The following is a 23,801-nucleotide window of genomic DNA, read 5'->3' on the forward strand; positions in this document are numbered from 1 at the left end:
ACCATGTCAGCTTACCCGCTGGCTTTGTGTCTATGGGTGGCCTGTGGTATATGGAAAAGTAGCAGAGTGGTCAGGGTGGGAGACACACAAGATGTTTTTACAGTCTAGAGCCTTAAACAACCCAACACAACGTAATTCAGTATTTGTTTATTGGCTGTTTTTGAAAGATTGTTGAAATTAAATGAATTGAAAGAAAAAAAAAGAATCACACCGTCTTAGGCTGCAAAGAAACATAAGTAAGAGTATTCAAGGATAATATCTTAGTTAATGGAAGGAGAAAAGGTATATTAAAATATAATATATAAAATTATATTCAAATTATGCCTACAAAAGGTATTTTTACACATATTTTAAACCATTGTATTATATATAGTATATATTTGTAGTAATATAAATGTTTATATTTTATATTTAAAACCATTGAAATTTTTTAAATTGTGGGAAATTTTATTAAAGGAAATTGATAGATAACTGGTGGTCAATTAACATGGAAGGCAAATCTTCATCTAGAGCTTTCATATCAATATTTTATAAGGAGATTTAGATATAGTAATTATAAAAGAAGTAACAATTTTATATTTTGATTGAATGTCTTAGATTGAATCCATTAAATATTAACAGTATCAGCAGTGACTAATTGCCATAAAACTAGGTGTTTCACTTTATGAATGTGATGTGCACACAAACTAATTTCTCTAAATGACCTTATTATGTAAAAGAATATGACATATGTCCGGAAAAAAACTTGCTAACAGATTTATTTAAACTTTATTCCTACTGTTGGTTAAATTCCTTCACTTAAAAAGTGTTTAAAACTACATTTAATAAAGTCTGAAAAATTTTTAGACAATAAATAGCTATATACAGTGAAAACATCTATCTCTTTATCTATATTAAATTTAAGTGTTATACCAATAAAGATATTTATAAGGTGATATTCTACATAGGGAAATGAGGTAAAAGTAGGTTGAGAATAACTATTCTTGTCATTTTAGGTAAAATAAAAACAAATTTTAAATGTAGGGGAAAAAATAAATGAAATAGAGGCCCACTGAAGTTAAGGTCTGTCTGCAGAAGGTCTCACAGCTAGTGAGAGGCACAATCCATACTAAAGCTACAGATTCTCATCCAGGGTGCTGTTTCTCCTGCTCGTCAAGAATGTTGACATGGAGCCAGGTGCGGTGACTCACACCTATAATCTCAGCATTTTGGAAGGCTGAGGTGGATGAATTGTTTGAAATCAGGAGTTCGAGACCAGCCTGGGCAACATGGCAAAGCCCCGTCTCCACCAAAAATACAAAAAATTAGCCAGGCATGGTGGCATGCACCTGTGGTTCCAGCTACTTGGGAGGCTGAGGTGGGAGGATTGCTTGAGCCCTAGAGAAGGAGGTTGCAGTGAGCCATGGTTGTGCCAGTACATTCCAGCCTGGGCAACAGAGTAAGACCTCATCTCAAAAAAAAAAGAAGAAGAAAGAAGAATGTTGACATATCTTCCTTTGATGGTAAACTAGAATTTTGAGAGTGATGTGAAGAAAAAAGTAGTAAATCAAAACAGAACATCAACGCCCCCAAAGCCCATGACCATTAAATGTGGTGCTAGAAACTGTTAGAAACAGCTATTATATTCACATCCATTTGTTTGTCTTATGAGGATACAGGAAAATATGTTACCTTCATTTTGTTTTTCCAGATAAGATACAAAGAAGTAAAGTGACTTAACCCAGATCACTTTACAAGTCACAGCAAAAGAGAATAAATTAACACAGTCTTCATGTTCAACACTTTCATAAGCCACAGGATCAATGGCCACATGTGTCCATACATCATAGCCACTTTCTTGTTTCAGTTACACAAATATTGTTCTACTGACTGCCAGCTTAATTGGTTCTACTTAATTTTGCCTGTAGAGAAAGCATCAAACTTGGGCAGCCAGTAATGATGAAAAAATAAACCAGAAGTGTGTTAATTAAATTGCTCATAATCAGGCTGCTATTACAGCTCTCGCTTTTCCTGTCTATATCCTTACCAGCACACATGAATGTAAAAATCACTTTCAACTGCCCGTAAAAGACATGCTATCACTAGGATTAATCAAAAGTTCTTTCCATGATGAAAATGCCTAAAACATTTGCTCCTTATTTCTTACTATAGTAATAAACTTATGAAGAAATTGATATCATGTCCAAGTGTTAGAGCAATATCATAACACCAATTACAAGAAATCTTTAGAATATTTGCCAAAGTCAAATATAGTGTTCACTGATACCAAAAATATACTTTCTTTATGTTCTCAAGGAGATAAAATTTAGTCCAACTAAACAGTCACGTTATCACAGAGGCTCATCTTGCCAGGTGTTGAAGATGCAAAGAACAGGATGTGACTACCCCCCTTGGATATAATGTCTCGAGGCTCCCAGTTCTCAACTGAGTAGTCCAGGGGGCTCTTAACAGATATAAAAACACTAAGGGAGTAGAAAAGAGAAGCAAGGAGGTCTACCCATGAAAGCTGGTGAACTGTCACCAATACCCATCAGAACTGCATTTTTTGGCTGGGTGTGGTGGCTCACACCTGTAATCCCAGCATTTTGGGAGGCTGAGGTAGGGCGTTTGAGACCAACCTGGCCAACACGGTGAAACCCCATGTCTACTAAAAATACAAAAACAGTACTAGCCTGGAGTGGTGGCAGGCACCTGTAGTCCCAGCTACTCAGGAAGCTGAGGCAGGAGAATCACTTGAACCCAGGAGTTGGAGGTTTGGAGGTTGCAGTGAGCCGAGATCAGGCCACTGCACTCCAGTCTGGGTGTCAAAGTGAGACTCTGTACCCACCCCCCCAAAAAAGAAAGGAAGAAAGGAAGAAAAGAAGGAAGGAAGGAAGAAAGAAAGAAAGAAAGAAAGAAGAAATAAAGAGAAAGAATAAAAGAACTGGGTCTTTAAAGGCATTCTTCCAGGCAAGGAAGTGGGGAAAGGCATGTGAGGTAGAGCAAACACTAGGAGCAAAGGCATGAAAGGGCAGGGCAGGTTTACATATGGTGAGTGTGCCAGTGCTAAGACTGTGATGACATCACCAATGGCCTTATATGGTGGGCTAAGAAGGGATTCCAGTGTGTAGGTGTGGACATGCTAAGATTGTTGTTTCCAGAAGATCAATCTGATAGCCAAGAGTGGAGGACATGTTTCAGGGAAAGAATTCATTCTTAGGCTATTGCGTTAGACCAAGTGAGAAATGATGGCAGCCTGGTTTACAACACAGGGGATGGAGGAAAGGGAATACTTTCAGAGGGGCTTTAAAATTAGTTAAATAACTGTAAGGGAAGAAAGTGATTCCTTCAGCTAAAACTGGAAAAAAAATTAAGAAGAGCATCAGTGTCACGAAATACAATAAAAGCCAAGGTCAGACAAAAATATAAATTTAAAATCTTCTTTATAGCCAATCATACATTTACTACCTGCAAATAGGCTATTTTCAGGAAATGTCATTTATTCTTCCTTTTCTTTCTCTCTCTCTCTCTTTTTTTTTTTTTTTCTGAAATGGAGTCTCACTCTGTCACCTAGGCTGCAGTACAAAGGTATGATCTTGGCTCACTGCAACCTTCGCCTCCCAGGTTCAAGTGATTCTACTGTCTCAGCCACCTGAGTAACTGGTATTACAGGCATGCACCACTATGCCTGGCTAATTTTGTATATTTACTAGAGATGGAGTTTCTCCATGTTGGTCAGGCTGGTCTCAAACTCCTGACCTCAGGTGATCTGCCGGCCTCAGCCTCCCAAAGTGCTGGGATTACAGGTGTGAGCTACTGCACCTGGCCTTTGTCTTTTTATAAAACTCACTCAAATGACTTTTTGATGGACTGGAGTAAATCATCACCAATTGTGCCAAAATATTTTGGAGTATTCTTCAACAGAGGAAATGGTTAATCTTTGTACCTGAGATGCTTCTGCATAAGCAAGCTCTCCTACAGCATTATATATCAGAAATCAATTTGAGACAAACATATTATGTGCAGGAAGTGCTGAGGCATTTTTTCCATTAGTTTTAATCCAAGGAAAACAAGATGAGAAGGTGATGTTACACAAGCTCTAATATTGGTAACTTCTGCAAGAGAGATAATGTCGGAGATACCCAAAATAGGAGTGATACTCAAAAAGTATGTCTTTTTCCCTGCTGTAGCGGATATTATGATATACTTCCAAGAATCCCTCTTTAGGACTGAGACACTCATTCTCCTAGCAGCTGGGCGTGCTGGTAGCTGACAGCTCTTAGCTGAATTGCTCTTAGTCCCTTTCATAGGGACAGCCCCCATCTATTGGCTGGTCAATTGATGATGGGTGAACATAAAACCCTGGCCCCTTGACTTAAGGGACAGGGGCATCTCAGATTCAGAAGGGCCATCCCAGTTCCAGAGCTCCTATAGGACTGATTAAGGCCCCTGTTGCAGCCACGTAACAGTTCACCTTCTTCATCTGTCCAGTCTTGCCCATCAACCCTCACAGGTGAAGTTCCCAAGGGCACTCTCCGAACACCTCTTGCACAGAAATCTTAGAGTCCTTTCCCCATGAAACCCAATGTACAAAGCCAACCAGGACCACTGGAGCCTTTCAAGAGCAGTAATGGAGGATGAGGGTGTCACTACAAAAGTCCCCTGAATGTTTATAGGTCTTGAATAAAATGAGCCACACTTCCAACTTATGCTCTAAGACTAATAACACAGAGATGTAAAGAGCATACAAGTGGTCTATAAAGGGCTTTAGATATAAAAGAATTTATAAAAGAGGGAATCACAGCAAGGACAAACACATCTATATTAGAACCAAAAGGAAGTTCAGCATAGATAACTTGCAGTCTTCATCATTTGGATACTGCAAGCCATAGTTTTTTGGGGGTGTTTGTTTTTCCCCAGCTCCTCTCTCCCCTCCACACTGCCTGGCAATATTCCTTCCCTAAGGCTGGAGGGGGTGGGGGTGGGGGGATTGGACATCAAAAGATGTATCTTGACTGCCACCTAATGGAATCTTTGAGCATTAAGATCTCCTTTGTGTAGTTTTTTGGAGTTTTTCAACTGCTGACATAGTATCAACAAAATGGCTAAATGTCAAACTATGGCCCACTAATCTTCATGGGGCAAAACTCTGGGATTCATTTTGGTTTTTGGAAAAAGTCAAGTTAATAGTTTTTTTCCTCTCTACATTTGGGAACGTATATCCCCTGCCACTCATAGTTGTTTGGTTTAAGTAACCCTCATTAAAAGATTGCCCTTAACCCACTGTGCAATACAAATAATGTGGACTATTTCACCCCATTCCTCTTTTTTCTAAGATAAATGATCTGTAGGTGACATGAATATGGGGTGGGAAATATACAGATAAGAAGGGTAATTTCAGGGGCTGTGATGCAAACAAATCCGATTAACTCCAAGTTTAAGAGACTATCTTAAGACTGCTGCTGGAGCTGCTATAAAAGAAAGTTAAACAGGGCAAAAGATGAATAAAAGGTCCTATCGCAACATCAGAAGGCAAGGCCCACTGGACTCTCCTGCATGTGGGGAAGTCTTTCACATGTTAATCATGCTTTCCTTCCTGGCCTTCAAAGAGCTCCTGGTGACTGCTACAGCCTCCACTGCCCACATCTTTCCTGCCAAACCTTGACCCATCTGGCTTTCTATTGTCTTTTCCTCCTGACAATGCTTTTATAATCTCCTGTATTACTTCTGAGCTTGTCGAGCTATTGCTAATGCCTGGAGTTCTTCTGCTCTTCCCCATCATCCCCAAACACACACATACACACACTTCCCAAAACCATTCTAAAAGGTGTTCTAGCTAGTCTGTCTATACTTTTCATTTTGAAAAATTTGCAGCAGTCACTTCTATAAATACCTCAGTATAGGACATTCTCCTAAAAAAACCATAAAATAGTTTTTACAGCTAATAAAATTAGCAATACTTTAATATCATCTAATATTGAGTTCATATTTAAATTTTCCAGTGGCCCCTACATTTTTTTACAGCTTTATTTTCCTGAACCAAGATCGAATCAAGATTTATCCATTGCAGTTGATTGTTACATCTGTTTATCTCTTAATCTAGAAGAGTTCCCCATGCCTTTCAATGTCACTGACCTTTGGAAAAATTCAGGTGTTTTCTTATAGAATGTCCCATATTCTGGTGTAATTCTTCCCTCATGTTCAATTTACTTGTTCCTTTATGCCCATATTTCTTATATATGGAAGCTGGATCAATTAGCTTACTTGTATTCAGGTTAAGCATTTTTGGCAACCTTCCTTCACAGGTAAGGCTAGCAGTGCGATACAAATTTAAGCAAACAATTCAGGATTGCTATGACTGATGAACATCCGAACACCTGCACTGACCAACACCATTTTCAGGTTGTTTCCCAACAATTTCAACTGGATGGTGCCACCTAAGCTTCATCCCAGGATACATGTGTTCCATGCACTGTATCCAAAAACACTCAATAAGCACAAAAAGGCAAGTAGCTTGTCCTGCAGCAAATTTCCATGCAAACATTCAAGTCACTTATTATGACTAAAGAAAGGAGCATAAAACAATCACTATGATTACATACAACTCTAGTTCATCACCTGTGGCATTTGTCAAGATAGGAAAAAACATGGCCAAATCTGGGGCTACTTTCAGTCAGGAAACGGTACAATAAAAGCTGAGATAAAGAATGCAGTCTCTGCCCCAGGGAGGTGGCTCACTCTATAATCCCAGCACTTTGGAAAGACAAGATGGGCAGATTACTTGAGCCCACGAGTTTGAGACCAACCTGGGCACCACGGCAAAACTCTGTCTCTACAAAAAAAAAAAAAAAAAAAAAATTAATACAGAACTTAGCCGGGCACGGTGACGTGTGCCTGTAGTCCCAGCTACTAGGAAGGCCGAGGTGGGAAGTTTGCTTGAGTACGGGAAGGTTGCAGCAAGCTGAGATCACACCGCTACACTCCAGCCTGGGCAACAGAGTTAAGATCTAATCTCTTAAAAAAAAAAAACTACTTGACCAACATATATTGCATATTCTTCTGCTCTGCAGTGAGTTGCCATATATCCAAAGACAGCTATACTTTAAAAATTCTTGTTCAATTTTTAAAATTTGAGACAGGATCTCACAATGTTGCCCAGGCTGGAGCGCAGTGACTATTCACTGGCACAGTCATAGTGTACTGCAGCCTCAATCTTCTGGACGCCCATCTTAGCCTTCCAAGTAGCTGGGTGCCATGGTGTCATATTTTAATTTTCTTTAGTAGAAAGAAAATAGCTGTATATTCTGATGACAATTTGGGGCCTTTACATTGTATTTATTTACTGCCTTTCAATAAAATAAATATCAGGTTTCAAAACTAAAGGTTTAAGATACTGCTCTTTTGAATAAACATGATTAAGTTTGAATGCAAATGTTTTAAGAAAAATCAGACGCTGAAAGTAAATTCTGACACTTCAAAGGAAGTGGTAATTCTGAAAGCCTATTCGAAGTATCGCTCTTAGTCAAACTTATTCTTGCTCCAGTTTCATCTGGAGCAACACCGCATACAATTGTGAAAATTAAATGAACACGTGTAAAGTGCTTAGAATGGTATCTGGTGCATACAACTGTTATTTCTTTGTGAAAATTAAAATTCAATATAGCTTTTCTTTATAAATGAATGTTACATAGATAGATTTAAAATAATCCTGAAAACAAAACTATTAAGATGGTATAGAAATCTATAATGGAACTCATAATGAATATTTCCCTATTTCCTGATCTATGGGGTTCAGGGAAAGTTCTCTTATTTAAGAGATTTTTGGACACAGGGAGGGGAGCACTACACACTGGGGTCTGTTGGGGGGAAATAGGGGAGGGACAGCGGGGGGTGGGGAATTGGGGAGAGAGAGCATGGGGAGAAATGCCACATATAGGTGAAGGGGAGGAAGGCAGCAAATCACACTGCCACGTGTGTACCTATGCAACAATCTTGCATGTTCTTCACATGTACCCCAAAACCTAAAATGCAAAAAAAAAAAAAAAAAAAAAGAGATTTTTACACAACTGTAAAGTTTACTTTATATTCAAGGATGTTCCTCCTGGCATCAGTTCTTAAAAGACACAATTAGAATAACAGCAGTTCTCCAAAACTACATTTTATTTTAAACAAATCTCTTCATTTAAAAGTACATGCTTTCTGGTTTGTCTTACCTCTTAATTCTAGCTACACACTGCTGCCCTCTGCTGCAATTTCAATCTTTACAAGTTGCCTACCATCCCAATCACACTCACAAACCTGACCTAGTTTCCATCTCTACAGGTTATCTGACTCACTAAGAGTCATGTGTGTGTACGTGGAGAACAAAAGGGGAGGCTCCTTGAAAAGAAAAGAAGGAACTAAAGGTGTTGGCACAGTTAAAAAGAGGCCATCTGAGAAGTGGGCCTTTTTTTTTTTTTTTTTTTTTTGAGATGGAGTCTCGCTCTGTCCCAGCGGCACAATCTTGGCTCACTGCAACCTCCGCCTCCTGGGTTCAAGTGATTCTCCTGCATCAGCCTCCCGAGTAGCTGGGACCACAGACACACGCCCAGCTAATTTTTTTTTTTTTTTTTTTTTTTTTTTTAAGTAGAGACAGGTTTTCACCATGTTGGCCAGGATGGTCTCGATCTCTTAACCTCGTGATCCGCCCACCTCGGCATCCCAAAGTACTGAGATTACAGGCGTGAGCCACGGCGCCCGGCGGGAAGTGTGCATTTTTATGGGTCCAGCAACAAATTCCCAACCTCCCAGGAAAGGTTGCTTCTTGGCATCTATATAACCATTTGTGTCTTAGGCCTTTATTGTATTTAATTGAAATAAAATCATATACATATGGTTTTTAAAAAAAGAAGAAAAGGGTAAACTACAAAGAGGGTAATCAATAAAACATTTGGCTTCCACTCCAAACCTCTGGACAGGTTTGTGTATCCGTCCAGAACGCGTATATATATATTACAAACATACACAAGGGACATTTCATTTTGAACATAAATGTCAGTATTCCTACCACTGTTTACCGTAATTCTAGACTAACTTGGACTTTGTTCTCTATCAGGCGAGATTAACCTAACTTAATTAAAATCAAGTAGGTTTTAACAAGAAATCAATATCCTCTCCAATAGGTTCTTTCTGTCGGGATTTAATTAGCTGTCTGTTGCTACTAAGGCTTTTATCATATAAAGCAGTGGTTCTCAGGCTGGGCGCGATGGCTTACGCCTATAATCCTAGCATTTTGGGACGCCGATGCGGGAGAACTGCTTGAGCCCAGGAGTTGGAGACCACCCCGGGCAACATAAGGAGAGCCCCCAACACCCCCCACCGCCCCTCAAAAGCAGTGGTTTCCAAACTTCAGCTGACATCAGTATCAACTGGCGGGCTTGTTGAAACAGAGGCTCTGCATTCAGGAGGTCTGGGGCGAGGTTTGAGTAGTTCCATTTCCAATAAATTCCAAGCCGGAACCCCAGGAAGATAACCTATATTCCGCGCCTGGCGCAGCCCAACTACGCCATTTCCTTCCTAGGCCCCGCCTACTTTGCGTCCCTACCAGCCAGGGACAGGCTTAGAGGGCGCGCGGAGTCACGTGAGTCTAGCGACCTCGCGCGATTTTTTTTTTATTTCTCGCGAGACTTCAGCACCTCGGTCTTTTCCTCCTTCCAGTGCCCGGCTTTCCTCCCCTCCCCCCTCGCCGCCGACCGAATTTTTCCTTTTGAGACAGAGTCGCCTTGTTGTCGCCGCGGATATTTTCCTGCTGCTGCTGCTGCTGCCGCCGCCACTACCATTGGGCTCATTTGCCCCGACCCCTTCCCGCCGCCCCGCCCCCAGCCCCACACAAGGTAACAGTCCCCCTGAGGGAAAGAGTGAGGCCTGGCCGAGCCCAGGTTCCTCCCGTGGTGAAGCGGAGGCTCAAGGCCGAGGAGCCCGCCTCGCCGGAGACGCCCGGGCGCTGGCCCTGGAACCCGGAGCCACGGCTGTCTCCCAGCTGGAGCTGAGCCTTGGCGGCCCGACCGGCGCTGGCTTCCGTGCGGCGGCGGTGAATACGGCCCGTAGGGGACTGGGTCGGGTGGGGCTGGGCGCCGCGCGGTTCCGTATGGAGCCTGTTGTAGCACAGCGGGGCTCCGGCGGTGGCCTTGGAGCTGGCGTTTGGATTTCCAGGTCTGAATGATCGAGTTGTGGCGGGCTTTGAGGGGCTGCATGGCGGAGAGGAGAGCAGCCTGGCTGGCTGTAACCTTCGGGGGCGCCTTTTCAGGCTCCAGCCTTAGGTTGGACGGAAATTTTAGGAAAGAGAAGGGTCCTCGGAAACGTACGTTTGCTTATAAACCATCGAAGAGGGTAAATTGATAGTCTTATTTTCAGGAAAATGAGTGAGCTGGATTTGGCGACAGGCACATTCCTTAGAATGCCTAAATGGGAGAGTCCTCTGGTGGTCTTTTTACTAAAGTTAATGCACCGATAAATATTTAAGCGACTGGGCCAAAGAGTTTTGTTCTGGAGAAGCACTTTTAAATACATTCTTAATTGAATAGTTCAAGTAGAGATAGTTGTTTGTGTAGTTAATTAGAAAACGTACTTGTTTGGCTTTAGAAGCATACTTCAGTGCTTAAAAATAAGTATTTGGATTGTTTTTGAAAGTTTCGACTCTTCCAACAGAGTAGTGCTTCTTTAAAAAAAATAACATTGGTTATTGAGCCGAATTCAGTGCCTACCCTCTGGATAAGAGTTAAAAGAAAATTAAAAACGTCTGTGTATGCCTTTTTAAAGTATGAAATGTATCTCACAAGTTTATAATCCTCAGAATCTGTTGCCTTGAAGTTTGTGGTTTAGCTGAAGTCTAAACTGAGAGTAAAGGTAATGGTGGTAAATTAAGCTGCATTGTTAGAAGGAATTGGAGGCAAAAACTGATAATTCGGGCAGACAAGGAATTGGAGGCAAAAACTGATATTTCGGGCAGACAAGGAATTGGAGGCAAAAACTGATAATTCGGGCAGACAAGGAATTGGAGGCAAAAACTGATAATTCGGGCAGACAAGGAATTGGAGGCAAAAACTGATAATTCAGGCAGACAAGGAAGTTAGATTTTTACGGCTTGATTTTTGGTTCAGTTTTCATGGTCTAACCCTTTTTATTTTCCCCAGATGTCAGAGGATTTAGCAAAGCAGCTGGCAAGCTACAAAGCTCAACTCCAGCAAGTTGAAGCTGCATTATCTGGAAATGGAGAAAATGAAGATTTGCTAAAATTGAAGAAAGATTTACAAGTAAGTATGGGTAGACAATTGTAGGGTTTTTTTTGTTTGTTTGTTTTTCAAGTTACTTATTGCTTGAATCCATAAGGACCCAAAGCACCTTTTGAGGGGTTACACCTCACCCTGTGTATATATGTAAATTGTGTAGGTACTGTGGCTTGTAGAAGTAGGGTTGCTTCCCCAGTTCTCAGTTTCTGAACTTCATAGTGAATGAAATGTTCTTCGTTATGTAAATCTTGTGTGCTTATATAATTTTTAAAAACAAAAGTTGATAGAAATTTCTAAGTCTGTCAAATTTTCAAGAGGAGAGGCACATATAACTTCACAATGAAAAATGCTTTTATTTTTTAAGACCTGGCAAATGAAATTTAGTTCAAAAAGTATCAGAGATTGAAGGAGAAAAATAGAACCTTAAGATTCTTTTTAATACAACGAGATTCTTTGAAAATGCGTGACTACTTTTTTTTTTCTCCCAAAGCTAGTGGGCTACATATTGAAAACACACCACAGAAATGCCTAAAGAGAGACATGTTCTTTGTATAATTGTTACATTAGATGTTCGGATTTAAGGCTAGGTTTTACAGTGAAGTTGTCGACACTTATGGAAATTGAAGTATGTGGTGAAAAGGAGATCTTTGTCGTGGGAGATCTCAGTAGATAGGAAACCCTTTTTAAAAACTGCACTGGGATTTCAAGACAGAGCCATGATAGTAAATATCTTTTGTTTCTCAGGACACCAGACTGATTCAGAAAAATGCCATATATAATTTGTAAACATATATGACTTTTAAGAACTTCTTTAAATTCTGAACCTGATTTTTAAAAAGTTTCAAGGATGTTTTGATTAGAGATTGCTTTACCAATTGAGGACTAAACTCGAATCTGTATCCTGTCTAAAAATTCTTTCCCTCCCTTTATCCCAGTGCTATTTTAGGGCTATCCCATTAAAATTATTGCTATTTTAGGGATATCAGAACTGCAAACAAACTTACCTGAAATAGGGTCCAGTTTTGGGATTCTGAAACTGCTTATCTGGGCATAATTAAGTTGAGTTGAATATTTTCAAGTTCTAGATTTAGAACAAAATTGCAGTAGTATGTTATTTTAAAATACAAACTATCTGTGATAATTTCAGTGTGAACAAGACCCCTCTTCAATAGGTGGAAGCCATGCCTGTGGGCTTCAGGGTGCCACTCAATAAGAGATGTTTTGAGAGCAGTTTCTCCCACTCCCAGGCCCTTAAGTAGAAAATAACCCAGTGGTTTGCTACCTGTCTATTTGATTTGCCCACGTGTTGTGAGTATACATTGAAGATGAGGCAACAGAGGCACACTGACCTCTTCTTTTCTTATACTCTGTAAAGCACTGACTTTGTTTGCCCCAGAGAGAGATGCCTTGACTACCTTTACCAACTTAACAAACAGTTCTTTTTTAGGAAAAGAAAACATTGGGTGCTAGTGTTTTGTATATTGTTTCCTGGGCAGTGGGAGGAGAGGTATTTGTTGAACTGGTCAGGTTGGGGAAGTTGGGAATGGAGTTAGAAATAGCATTATCATCAGGTCTTTTTAATATTTCTAGAATAATTCGTCATTAGAGTCTGGGCAGAACTGCCTTACTATGACATGATCGTCGTAGTGAGAAAGCACTGTAGGGGGAAACCATTGTGATAAGCATTGTAGTAAGCACCTAAAAGGCTTGCCTGGGGGGGTTCAGTTAATAATGACCTGGAAATCATTTATCTGTAAAGTATCCTCTTTTCTATAACCATTAAGAACAGCACTGTCCTGTAGAACTTTCTGTCATGATGGAAATGTTCTATATCTGCTGTTTAGTACCATAGCCACTAGTCACATATGGCCATTGAATATTTGAAATACTGCTAGGGTTACTTAGGAGCTGGTTTTTAATATAACTTAATTAGCCACCTGTGACTACCAAATTGAATGGCAGGGATTTAGAAGTGTAAGTTCTAATGCCTCAGATAGTAGTAACAGAATGTTTTTCCTGACCAGTCTTGATCAAAGTTTCTTCCTGTCTTATTAGAAATTTCATTTTGATTACTAGATAAAGTCTGTTTTGGATTGAAAACTACTCAAAAATGGAAAGCATCTTTTAAGATGAGGTAATATTCTGAAAAGTATTTGGCTATATGCTTCCACCAAGTAAGTGTTGTCTCAAGTGTAATTGAAACAACACTTACAGCTTCTTTTTGCTATGGGGTTCCCCCCATTCCCCTCTTTTTTCCTTCTCTGCCTTCTGGGCTATATCTCGTGCTATGGGTATTTAATTCTGCCTGTTATATTTGGTGAGAAGTCTGTATAGACTGATTTTGTGGCTTCCTCATATTAATATTTTTTGACCATCATATGGTTTCTAATTTCTTACGTTCTTCTATAGAATTATATCCTTATCCTGGCTATTAATTTGTTTGCCCTTTGATTTATGACAAAATACTTTTTCTGCATTTTTTCAGTGACTTCATTTTGCCAGTGAGATTTCCATATTTATCTCTTTCATTTACTGTCTTTCATAGAGGCTAAAGTTATTCAGCAGGCAGCACATTAATCTACTAAAGTCCTGCCTTTCTTTTTTCACTTAAAAAAGTGGGTGTAATAAAATCCAGGCTAGCTAGCTGACTAGCTCCCCGGGCAGTCTATGATAATCACAAATAGTCAATTTATTAGACTGTTTTGCTGAATAAGCTGGTTCTAAAGGAGGCAGGGGTCAAGTCACTTGTCTCATATATTACAGTGGCTCTCTGCATCCCCGAAACGCCTTCCTTCAGTAAGCAGAGTGCTTGAGTGCACCCCCTTTGACCTGCTGATATGTAGATCACAACACCTGATGCTTCCTGGAATTGCCGATTACTGTAACTGCTGCCCATCTGTCAATGAAGGAGCAGTTTCAGAACTCAGACTTGAGGGAGGAAAAGTAATTAATGGTATGTACCTTCAAGAACCCCCTCATACATAAAATAGTTTTTCTAATACTTTGGTCCATAAGCACATGTGAAGAAAAGAAATTTAGAAGGTTCTTCATAGTTTGTTGGGAGGGTTATGTAAAACCATGGCAAAGTTAAAGGACGTTAGGAGTAAATGCTCTGGATTTTTTCTAAAAAAGGGTCATTCAGCCTCTGAATGGTTTGATGACATATGTTTCTTTAACAATATATTTGGAAAATGTTCTGTCCTTAAAAAAAAAAAATGGAGTTCTAAATCTGAAACCTATAAATGCAGAATTCATATCTGTGATTAGGTTAAATGATCCCTAGGTGGATGTGGAAGTGTTTAATGATAGAGATTGTGTGAGCTCTTAAGTCAGGCTTACTAGATTACATTCCTAGCCCTAAAAGTGGTTAACTAAAAACAAGACCAGATAATTTACTCTTCTTCTGTGTACTACTTGATCTAGTTATTTGGAAAGTTCTTTGCTTTATTTGCAAAGGACTGTCTAATTTAAAAGATCTAATTAATGGCTAGTTTGCAACTAATACAACTTACGAGATATTATTTCTGCTGAATTTTTAACTCAAACCTAAGTGTTCTATTTATTTATTTATAAAACTAACCTTTCTTCAAGAGATTTAAGACTCAAATGTTAGTTTTTCAGAAATCGCCAGGAAGATTTAGAATCTTTAGGAGAGAGGTAATATTTAACTTTCTTGGCTACTGAATCAGAATTACTATTATAAAACCTCAGTAGGAGCTAGAAGAAACTCAGTACACAGTTGTTAATTTTTCTCCCCAGACACACAATATGATGTTTTAAATGCAACAATGGGTAAACAGTTATGCAAGTTCTTAGATAAGATGCATAGTATGGATCTTCATTTAAAATATAGCAGATAGGTAGCAGAATCTGTCAGCTTGTACTATTTTCAGTTTTTTTTAACCATCCCGACACCAAACATTTTTTAATGAAGCCAATAAAAAGCCTGAATTAGAAAAAAATATTTGCCACACAGAAAGGCATTGCCTGCCTATATGTATCACCCCCCGCCTTTTAAATGAAGCTGTGCTAATGTGCTTAACATTAAGGTATGGAACATTTAAAATCTAACCTGGTAATTTGCTTACCCAAATGGGGTGAATTTTACAATAATTGAATAGGAAGACTATTGGTTTCTTTTACATATGCCTGCAGTATTTTAGTACAGATACGTATAAGTAGGAACATTTTTGTTACTAATAAGGCTGCTTAAAGTGATTGCTAGGCAGTTAATGCTGCTGAGTAATGCCCTATAAAACAGTACAGTTGCATAAAATATATGTTACAATAAGAGTATCTAATTCAGTCCCTCATACTTTATCATCTTTAGAGAGATCTATTCAGCTAAAATAGGCACTTAGAAATGGTATAAGCTCAAGTCTTATAAGTTTCATTAGTGTTTGTGGTTATGTTGAAAGACAACTATGTGGGCTTAAATCATAGCTCTACCATTTGTAGAAAATACTTTATCTCAGTTTCTACATGGGGGTAATCAGTACTTCCTTAATATTGTTATGAACTGCAAATGAAATATATGTAGAGTACTTCATTAATGTACACTATGAAAGCTGTCATCAAAAACAAAGTTGACTGAGAATTATAAAAATAATGTGTTTTTTTTCTTTTTTAGGAAGTTATAGAACTAACCAAAGACCTTCTGTCAACTCAACCTTCTGAGACGCTTGCAAGTTCAGACAGTTTTGCTTCTACTCAGCCTACTCATTCATGGAAAGTAGGAGACAAGTGTATGGCAATCTGGAGTGAAGATGGACAGTAAGTGTAGAAAAAAAAACTCTAACTATAACATGAAATAATAAAATACAATGGTAAGAAGTTTTTATTCAGTTTTAACTACCCTATTTTAATCTTTACTTCTATTAGGCAGTATGATTTATGGAGCCAATTTGATTCTTGGGTGGTTGCCATTAATACAGTTTAGTTTTAGCTTTCGATTAAGTTTGGAGAAGAATGGCTTGGATTCTAGAGGAAAGAAAAACAGGACAATGAATGGGTGTTTTCTAAATGCTTTTCTCCTCAAATTGAACATTGAGTGAATGGTTGGTTTTTTTGAGACTTCTGTGAAGAGCAGACACTGAAATCATTCCTATAAGAAGTATCTTTTCGCTGGGTGTGGTGGTTCACGCCTGTAATCCCAGCACTTTGGGAGGCTGAGGCAGGCGGATTGCTTGAGGTTTGGAGTTCGAGAGCAGCCTGACCAACATGGTGAAACCCGAACTCTACTAAAAATACAAAAATCAGCCAGGTGTGGTGGTGTGCACCTGTAATTCCAGCTTCTTGGGAGGCTGAGGCATGAGAACTTCTTGAACCCGGGAGGCGAAGGTTGAAGTGAGTCGAGATTGTACCACTGCACTCCAGCCTGGTGACAGTGAGACTCTGTTGCAAAAAGAAAGAAAAGAAAAAAAGAAACATCTTTTCCCAAAAAGATTAAAGCACGTTGGGTAGATAAGCGTAAGAGACTTTACCAGCAATATTTTGATGAGGACATCCTTTTTTGATGGCAGATGACTAACTTCAACCACTCTTGTGTTCTCTTTGCTAAAACAACCATTTGACTATAGAAGTTTTATTATAGACACATGTAATAATTGTATCACTGCAGTATAAGTCTTGTAGGCTGAGTACTAAACCTTTACTCACCTGCTTACAGCCATGATATCTTTACAGGTGTTATGAAGCGGAGATTGAGGAGATAGATGAAGAAAATGGCACCGCTGCAATCACCTTTGCTGGTTATGGCAATGCTGAAGTGACTCCACTGTTGAACCTCAAGCCTGTAGAAGAAGGAAGGAAGGCAAAGGAGGACAGTGGCAACAAACCCATGTCAAAGTAAGTGACTTTGACTTTACCATTTTAGGTGTAATCTTCCCCATTTGGATATTTGAGGTAGTCTGCAGAGAGAATCTATGCATAAGAAAGTTACAATACTGTTTTACTGTTGTTTTGGAGATTAGCGACAAAAGATCAACATTGTATATGTGTGTCTAAGTAAAGTGAAGATATTTTGATTCCCAATTAGGCATTCAGTAAATATTAAAAAGATTCTATGTACAACGGACATCTTCCCAGTATATTTTATAAGCCAGGTGCTAGGGCTACACCACAGGAGACCAGTTTGGGCCTTGTCCCAACTGAGTATATAGAGAAGTAAACTCATCATTAATGAAGTGCTTTAATAATAGAGTGTAAACATTACAAAGGGGGTATAACAGGTACTGTAAGGGAACAAGAGGTACTCAGCCTACACTTTTATTATTAAGGCAGATTTCTTTGTGAAAATGACATGTAAACTGAGATTTGAAAAGAATAAGAGATGGCCAAGTACATAATTGCAACACGGCATGACATTGATCTGGGGTTGAATTCTTTCTGTTATTAATGAGCATTATGACCTTGTATAAGCTGTTTAACTGTTTCCTCATCTGTAAAATAGGGGCAGTAGTTTATTGGGTTGTGAGGATTGAAATAAGTGTTAGTAAAGCTTGTAACACAGTTCTTTACATGTAGGTAGTGCTTAGTAAATTTTTTTAAAGGGAGGTGAGCACATAAAAGTAACAAATCCCTGTGGTAAAAATTTGGGACTCGGAAAGTGGGTGGTCTAAGAGAGAGGTAAAGTCCAGAATGTAAAGAGCTTGTAAGTCACTGATAACATTTTAAATAGAGGGGATATGATGGGATTAGATTTGAGCTTTAGAATGATCACTATCAGTACGGAGAGGCATCTGCTGCTGTGATCCAGGTATAAGATGATGGCCTGAACCCAGGGAGTAGCAGTGGGAATGGGGAACTGTGCAGTTTTGAATAGCATTTAAGAGGCAGAATTAACAATATTTTGGTGAACTTCTGCATATTTACCATAACTTAGTCTTTTGATTTGTCAGGAGTTTTCAGAACTTAAGTTGCTACATATTTATATTTGAATATGCAAAAATTATATATTAAAATAACATAAGCATCCCAATAAAATCAAATTCTAGAACAGTGTGTAATTTTTTATGTCTTTGATGTCTGTGTAAAAAACCATAGCTACATAGTGGTGAAATGGTACCAGGGAGTCTAGATATTGCCCCTCTTGAAATTATTGGGAGTTTTAGGCTCTGATCCTATTTAGAATGTTTTTGAAACCCCCAGGTGTTTTGTTTTGGTGAGAATTGTTAGCTAGCATTTCCCTTTGTGCTGCTGCATTCTTCCAGTGTAGGTGAAATACGTTTATCAGCCTTAAGTCTCTTCATACATTTTTTTCTAAATGCTGCACCTGTTAAATCTGTCTATTTGGAAGTAGATGAAGGCTTAGATACCCATTAATACTGAAACTCCACTTATTCCTAAAACAACTGGCAACAGCTATAAAAAAGTAGAATAGGCCGGGTGCGGTGGCTCATGCCTGTAATCCCAGCACTTTGGGAGGCCGAGGCGGGTGGATCACAAGATCAAGAGATCGAGACCATCCTGGTCAACATGATGAAACCCCATCTCTACTGAAAATACAAAAAATTAGCCAGGCATGGTGGTGCGTGCCTGTAATCCCAGCTACTCAGGAGGCTGAGGCAGGAGAATTGCCTGAACCCAGGAGGCGGAGGTTGCGGTGAGCTGAGATCGCGCCATTGCACTCCAGCCTGGGTAACAAGAGCGAAACTCTGTCTCAAAAAAAAAAATAAAAAAGTATAATAAAAAGTCGTAACTGGGGCCGAACACAGTTAATGCCTGTAATCCCAGCACTTTGGGAGGCCAAGGCAGGCGGATCACTTGAGGCCAGGAGCCCAAGACCGTCCTGGCCAACATGGCAAAACCTCATCTCTCTACTAAAAATACAAATACAGGCATGGTGGAGCACACCTTGTAGTCCCAGCTACTTGGGAGGCTGAGGCACAAGAATCGCTGGAACTCAGGAGTTAGAGGTTGCAATGAGCCGAGATTGTGCCACTGCACTCCAGCTCCAGGCTGGGTGACAGAATGAGACTGTCTCATAAAAAGAAGTCATAGTTGAAATAATATTTACTTTATCTGGATAAATAGATTACAGTTATGTTTGAAAGCTTCCAAGGATGCTATTAAAAAGAAAATTCTTAGTAATTCTGGGTGTTCGGTACTGATTTTAATGAGTTAGTGCTTTTTATTCATAGACCATTTTATATATGTTAGTTTTTTGTTTTTTTTTTGCACTGCCAGTGTCTTCAAGGAAGTCATTCTTTTGTAATAAGTCTTAACAGTTGACATTTAACTTTTTTTCATGAAGAAAAGAAATGATTGCTCAGCAGCGTGAATATAAAAAGAAGAAAGCTTTGAAAAAAGCTCAGAGAATAAAAGAACTTGAGCAAGAAAGAGAGGACCAGAAAGTGAAATGGCAACAATTCAACAACAGAGCCTATTCTAAAAACAAAAAAGGCCAGGTTGGTAAATCTTTTTATGACACTTCGTAAATTTGAGAAATACAGCTGTCATTAAAATAACTCTAAAATGAAGAGAGAAGTATGTAGATTTTTTTTAAAAGTATGATTAACTCATGTTGAGACTCCTTGTTGATGGTCAATTTAGCTTATTGAAAAATGTTAGGCATTGTCTCTGCAATAAAAATACTAGGAATGAGAGAATTTACATCAGGAATTACAAAAGGTCTATGTTCTTTTCCTTCTATAAACTAAAATTTGAAAAAATACTTGCTTCTTAGAGGCAGTGTGCTTAACTCTGCCTGCTTTGGTTAACATGCCTTGATGCTGGGCATCACTGGTAGATTTTATTTAAAAGAGCATTCAATTTCCCTTGATACACTTACTTTTCTAAGTATGTATTGGGTAGAAAATAACCATAGCATTCATATAGGAAGTTCAGAATAAGGAAAAGACTTGCACCCATATGTTATTCTTCACTGCCATCAAGGTAGCCCTTTGACTGATGGACATGGCTTCTGGAAAGAAGTGGTTCCTTTTCATAAAGAAGTTAACTTTGTGACAGAGGCCAAGGGACTTCACAATTTAGATATTGTAACAGGCCCCACAATAAACTGCAATACAGCCAGAGTTTTAATCATGCTAAAATGGATAGCTCACAGCTGAAATTAGGATTGGAGTTTGCAAAACTAAAATTGTGAGATATCGGAAGGCAAGTGTTATGAGTATTAATAAGTGTCTAGTGATATTTTGAACAACTTAGAACTTAGAGCAAATGGCTTCTAGCATGAGACCACTTCCATATTCATTTTTTAACACTAAACAAAGGCAATACGCTTTTCTTCTTTTAAACATTGAAATCAGAATATATTTTATCATTTCTTAAAATTTGAATTTTTTTATTTTTTCCAACACTTATAAGGAATGATGTCTGTTTTCTTTCTCCTAGGTAAAGAGGAGTATTTTTGCTTCACCTGAGAGTGTGACTGGCAAAGTTGGAGTAGGAACTTGTGGAATTGCTGATAAACCTATGACACAATATCAAGATACCTCTAAATACAATGTCAGGCATTTGATGCCTCAATAATCAGAAAAACTGTTGGATTTCATCTCTTCAGGGCTTTACATTTACCTTTTTATCCTTATATTTTTCTAAAGGTAAATTATTTGTTAGATGAGTAAGCAAGATACCATTGTCGTCATTGGTTGACTTCAGTAGAATGAAACGTGAAGAAATTGCAGTTGATAACCAGTATTAATTTAACTTTTCTTCTTACTACTACCACAGTTCCCTCAAAGTTTGTTGAATAAAGCAACTTTTGTAGATGCTGCTTCATACAGCACTTAGATGAGCTGTTGATCGTCCTAATATCAGGCCCCCACTTAACCTATGGTATGTACTTTTTGTAAGTTGTAACTTGGAATTTTCAGATGCTTTGAACTTGACCCATACTCTAGCAATTCATTGGAACACCAAGGCAAAAAACACCAACCTGCTAAAGAGATCCTTTCATTTTTCTTATTTTTAATTTTAAAACTTAGCTGTCGTTCAGTCAAGCCTAAATATAGGTTAATTTGTAAATGGCAAAGTTTGTTTTGAGGTTTTTCCTCAGTTGTTTCCTAGGCCTATTGGGCCATCTCTAAAATTGATCTAGCTCTTTTATTTTTATGTACTCTTAGTTTTATGTAAGAAACCATGTTTAGGATGAGCTCCCTTTTCTAAGGTGTTTTTGTTTTTTGTATGTTAGCTTTTTTCCTTTTTTTTAATTTTCGGCAGTGGTACCACGTTTTGGATGTGTAATGTTTATATGGGAGAACAAAAAGCTGATGTATAGCCCTGTATACAGTGTAGATACTATTTTTGTAAAAACACAAGGCTAAATTAATGAGCAACAGTACTGAATGTTTCATCATTAAATATTTCTCGAATTTCTTGTGCATTAATCTGACCATAATTTCCCTGTATATTATGTTCATTTAGCTGAGTTTGTAATTTTTGTTAATTAGATCAAGTTGTCTGCATTTGTTGGTGTAAGTGAACATCACAGTTATCCTGAGTTGAGTTTAAGCCAAATACATGCGTAGAAAAGGGTCTTCCTATTAAATGGAAGAAGGTGATTTTTAGGATGTGTATTAATTTCAGTTTTGTATGTTTAACTTTTATTAAATAAAGTGTTTTTAAAATCTCTAGGGTGTGTTAAAAAAAGGGTTAAGTCTTTAGCTGCCAGATTTATAGAGAGTAAACCTCTAAGTACTTGCACACAGCATTGCCATGGAAGAGAATACTGATTGTGTGAGAAAGGTTTCAGTAAATCCTTAAGTATTCCTTCCATTAGACAGAAGAAACTGGATCCTAAAGGACAAACCAGGCATGTGTTTCTAGGATGTCTTCATTTTAAGGGGTGTTTGTAGGTTTTTGGTGGAAGGGGAAAATAAGTTTTTATTTCATGAATTTTAATTTTTTTTTATAAATTGAAACTTAGGACAGTGGTAGGTAGAATTCTTCATCTCTCCCTTCCACCCCCACCCCCTCTCAACCCAGGAGGGTCACTGTTCCATATAATTCGTGGCCACAGGGTAGTACACAAAGGACAGAAAGGCACAAATTGCAGTAGAAAAAGGGCTCCTTGAAGCCTGAAAACTTCTAAACAAAATATGCTTGATACTTTATTATTATTGCAACATCTTAAGAGCTTATCAATAATCAAGAGTAGCCCTGATAGATTGCAAGATAATCCTTCGAATTAAAAAGCACTGGAAAGAAATATGATGCCGTTGTGTGACCCTAGAAAACAGTTTTTGTTGAGATTACCTTGGTGGTGTTTGAATGAATAGTAATTCACCTAATGTTTGTAAACAGTCTTGTCCCTCTTTTGACACTGGGGTGGGGGGGGCTTAGTTTTCCCAGAGGGCTTTGCAGTAGGAGAGAGAAAAGGAATAAAAGTGGCCTTATTAAAAAAAAAAATCAGTTTTGAAAGTAGACATATAGAATGAAATCAACCTTTGTGTCAAAGATTTAGATGTAACCCTTTGGAAAATCCTAGTGTCAGGATGATGTTTGTGTCTCTGAACTAAACTAAAGAGGTAGGACTCTTGGGGAGACAGTACCTGTCACAGTGTGATACTTAATTTGAGAAGATGCTCAATGAGAAGTATGGTACAGCTCTCTATTCTAAAACAAAATATAAACCTTGGCCTTACGAAACTTTGTTAGAAAATTTAATGTAGAGTTTTCTCCATTAAGAAAGGAGACTTAAAGTTTTCCCCATTAAAAAAGGAGATTATGACAGACTGAAATGTTAAATATTGAATTATGGGCCCCTAAGTAGGAATGCTTTTATGTAACTTAAGCTTGACATTTGACTGTTGTTACCATTTCAAGGAAAGCACAGTCCTAACATCCCCAAAATTAACCAAATGTTTAGTTTTAGTAGTAATCACAGGTAACAAGTGCTGTTTTAATTACCATGTAGAGAGGCCACAGAGCATATTAGAAAACAGCAAGGACTCTAGAATCAGACTAGTGTTTGAATCCTGGCTTCCCATTTATTAACTGTGTATTCCTCTGACTCATTTTTCTCAGCTGTAGAATGGAAAAATCTGTTTCAGTTTTAAGGATTGAGTTCATGTGTGTAAAGAGCTTAAGAGTGTCTGGCATAAGCACTATAGAAGTGTCCGCTATTAGTCTGCAGAGTGGCAATGGTGAATTGTCTGATATTTTTTCCTTAACTTGCAGAGCAGTCCACATTAACAAGGGATAACAATACCCATTGCTTATGATTTGAGGCATCCAATTATATTATTGAATTGTTACCAAATTACCAAGGTGATAAAAGATATATTTAGTATTCCTAAAGGTTTGAATTAATTTTTATACCTAGGCATGTTTCTTAATGGGAAGGGGGTGAAGGTTATAGTAGAAGTCACCCCTAATGCTTGTTTAAAATTAAAGAGGAATCCGTGGGCTTGGGACCAACCTTAGACTTATCCAGGCCAAGGTATGTCTGTCTGACAAACACTGGGTGATCCTGATGTGCATCCCCGTCAACTGTTTTGTTAACTATAAAAGTTTGACTTTTGAAATGAAGAAAATTACCTTTTAGCCTAATTATGAAGACTAGGCATCAAACCAAAACAAGATGCATCAGTA

General features: G+C 38.5%; 1 protein-coding gene across 2 annotated transcripts; it reads left to right on the plus strand.

Annotated features, from left to right (window-relative positions):
- Positions 1–9,691: 9,691 nt before the first annotated feature.
- Positions 9,692–21,839, plus strand: SMNDC1 (survival motor neuron domain containing 1). Of its 2 annotated transcripts, none has more exons than XM_012450192.2 (6): positions 9,692–9,851; positions 11,151–11,270; positions 15,877–16,019; positions 16,932–17,093; positions 19,501–19,654; positions 20,601–21,839. In XM_012450192.2, the coding sequence occupies exons 2-6, from the start codon at positions 11,151–11,153 to the stop codon at positions 20,736–20,738; spliced, it is 717 nt and encodes a 238-aa protein (XP_012305615.1). In that variant the 5' UTR covers positions 9,692–9,851; the 3' UTR covers positions 20,739–21,839. The 2 variants fall into 2 exon arrangements, with proteins under 2 accessions (XP_012305615.1, XP_064229955.1); XM_064373885.1 differs by lacking the exon at positions 9,692–9,851 and adding an exon at positions 14,010–14,199 and having other exon boundaries at positions 11,183–11,270.
- The last annotated feature ends 1,962 nt before the right edge of the window (positions 21,840–23,801 follow it).

The sequence above is a fragment of the Aotus nancymaae genome, unplaced genomic scaffold, assembly GCF_030222135.1.
Source record: "Aotus nancymaae isolate 86718 unplaced genomic scaffold, 86718_ANA_hifiasm-v0.15.2.pri h1tg000010l, whole genome shotgun sequence".
Classification (NCBI taxonomy): Eukaryota; Metazoa; Chordata; class Mammalia; order Primates; family Aotidae; genus Aotus; species Aotus nancymaae.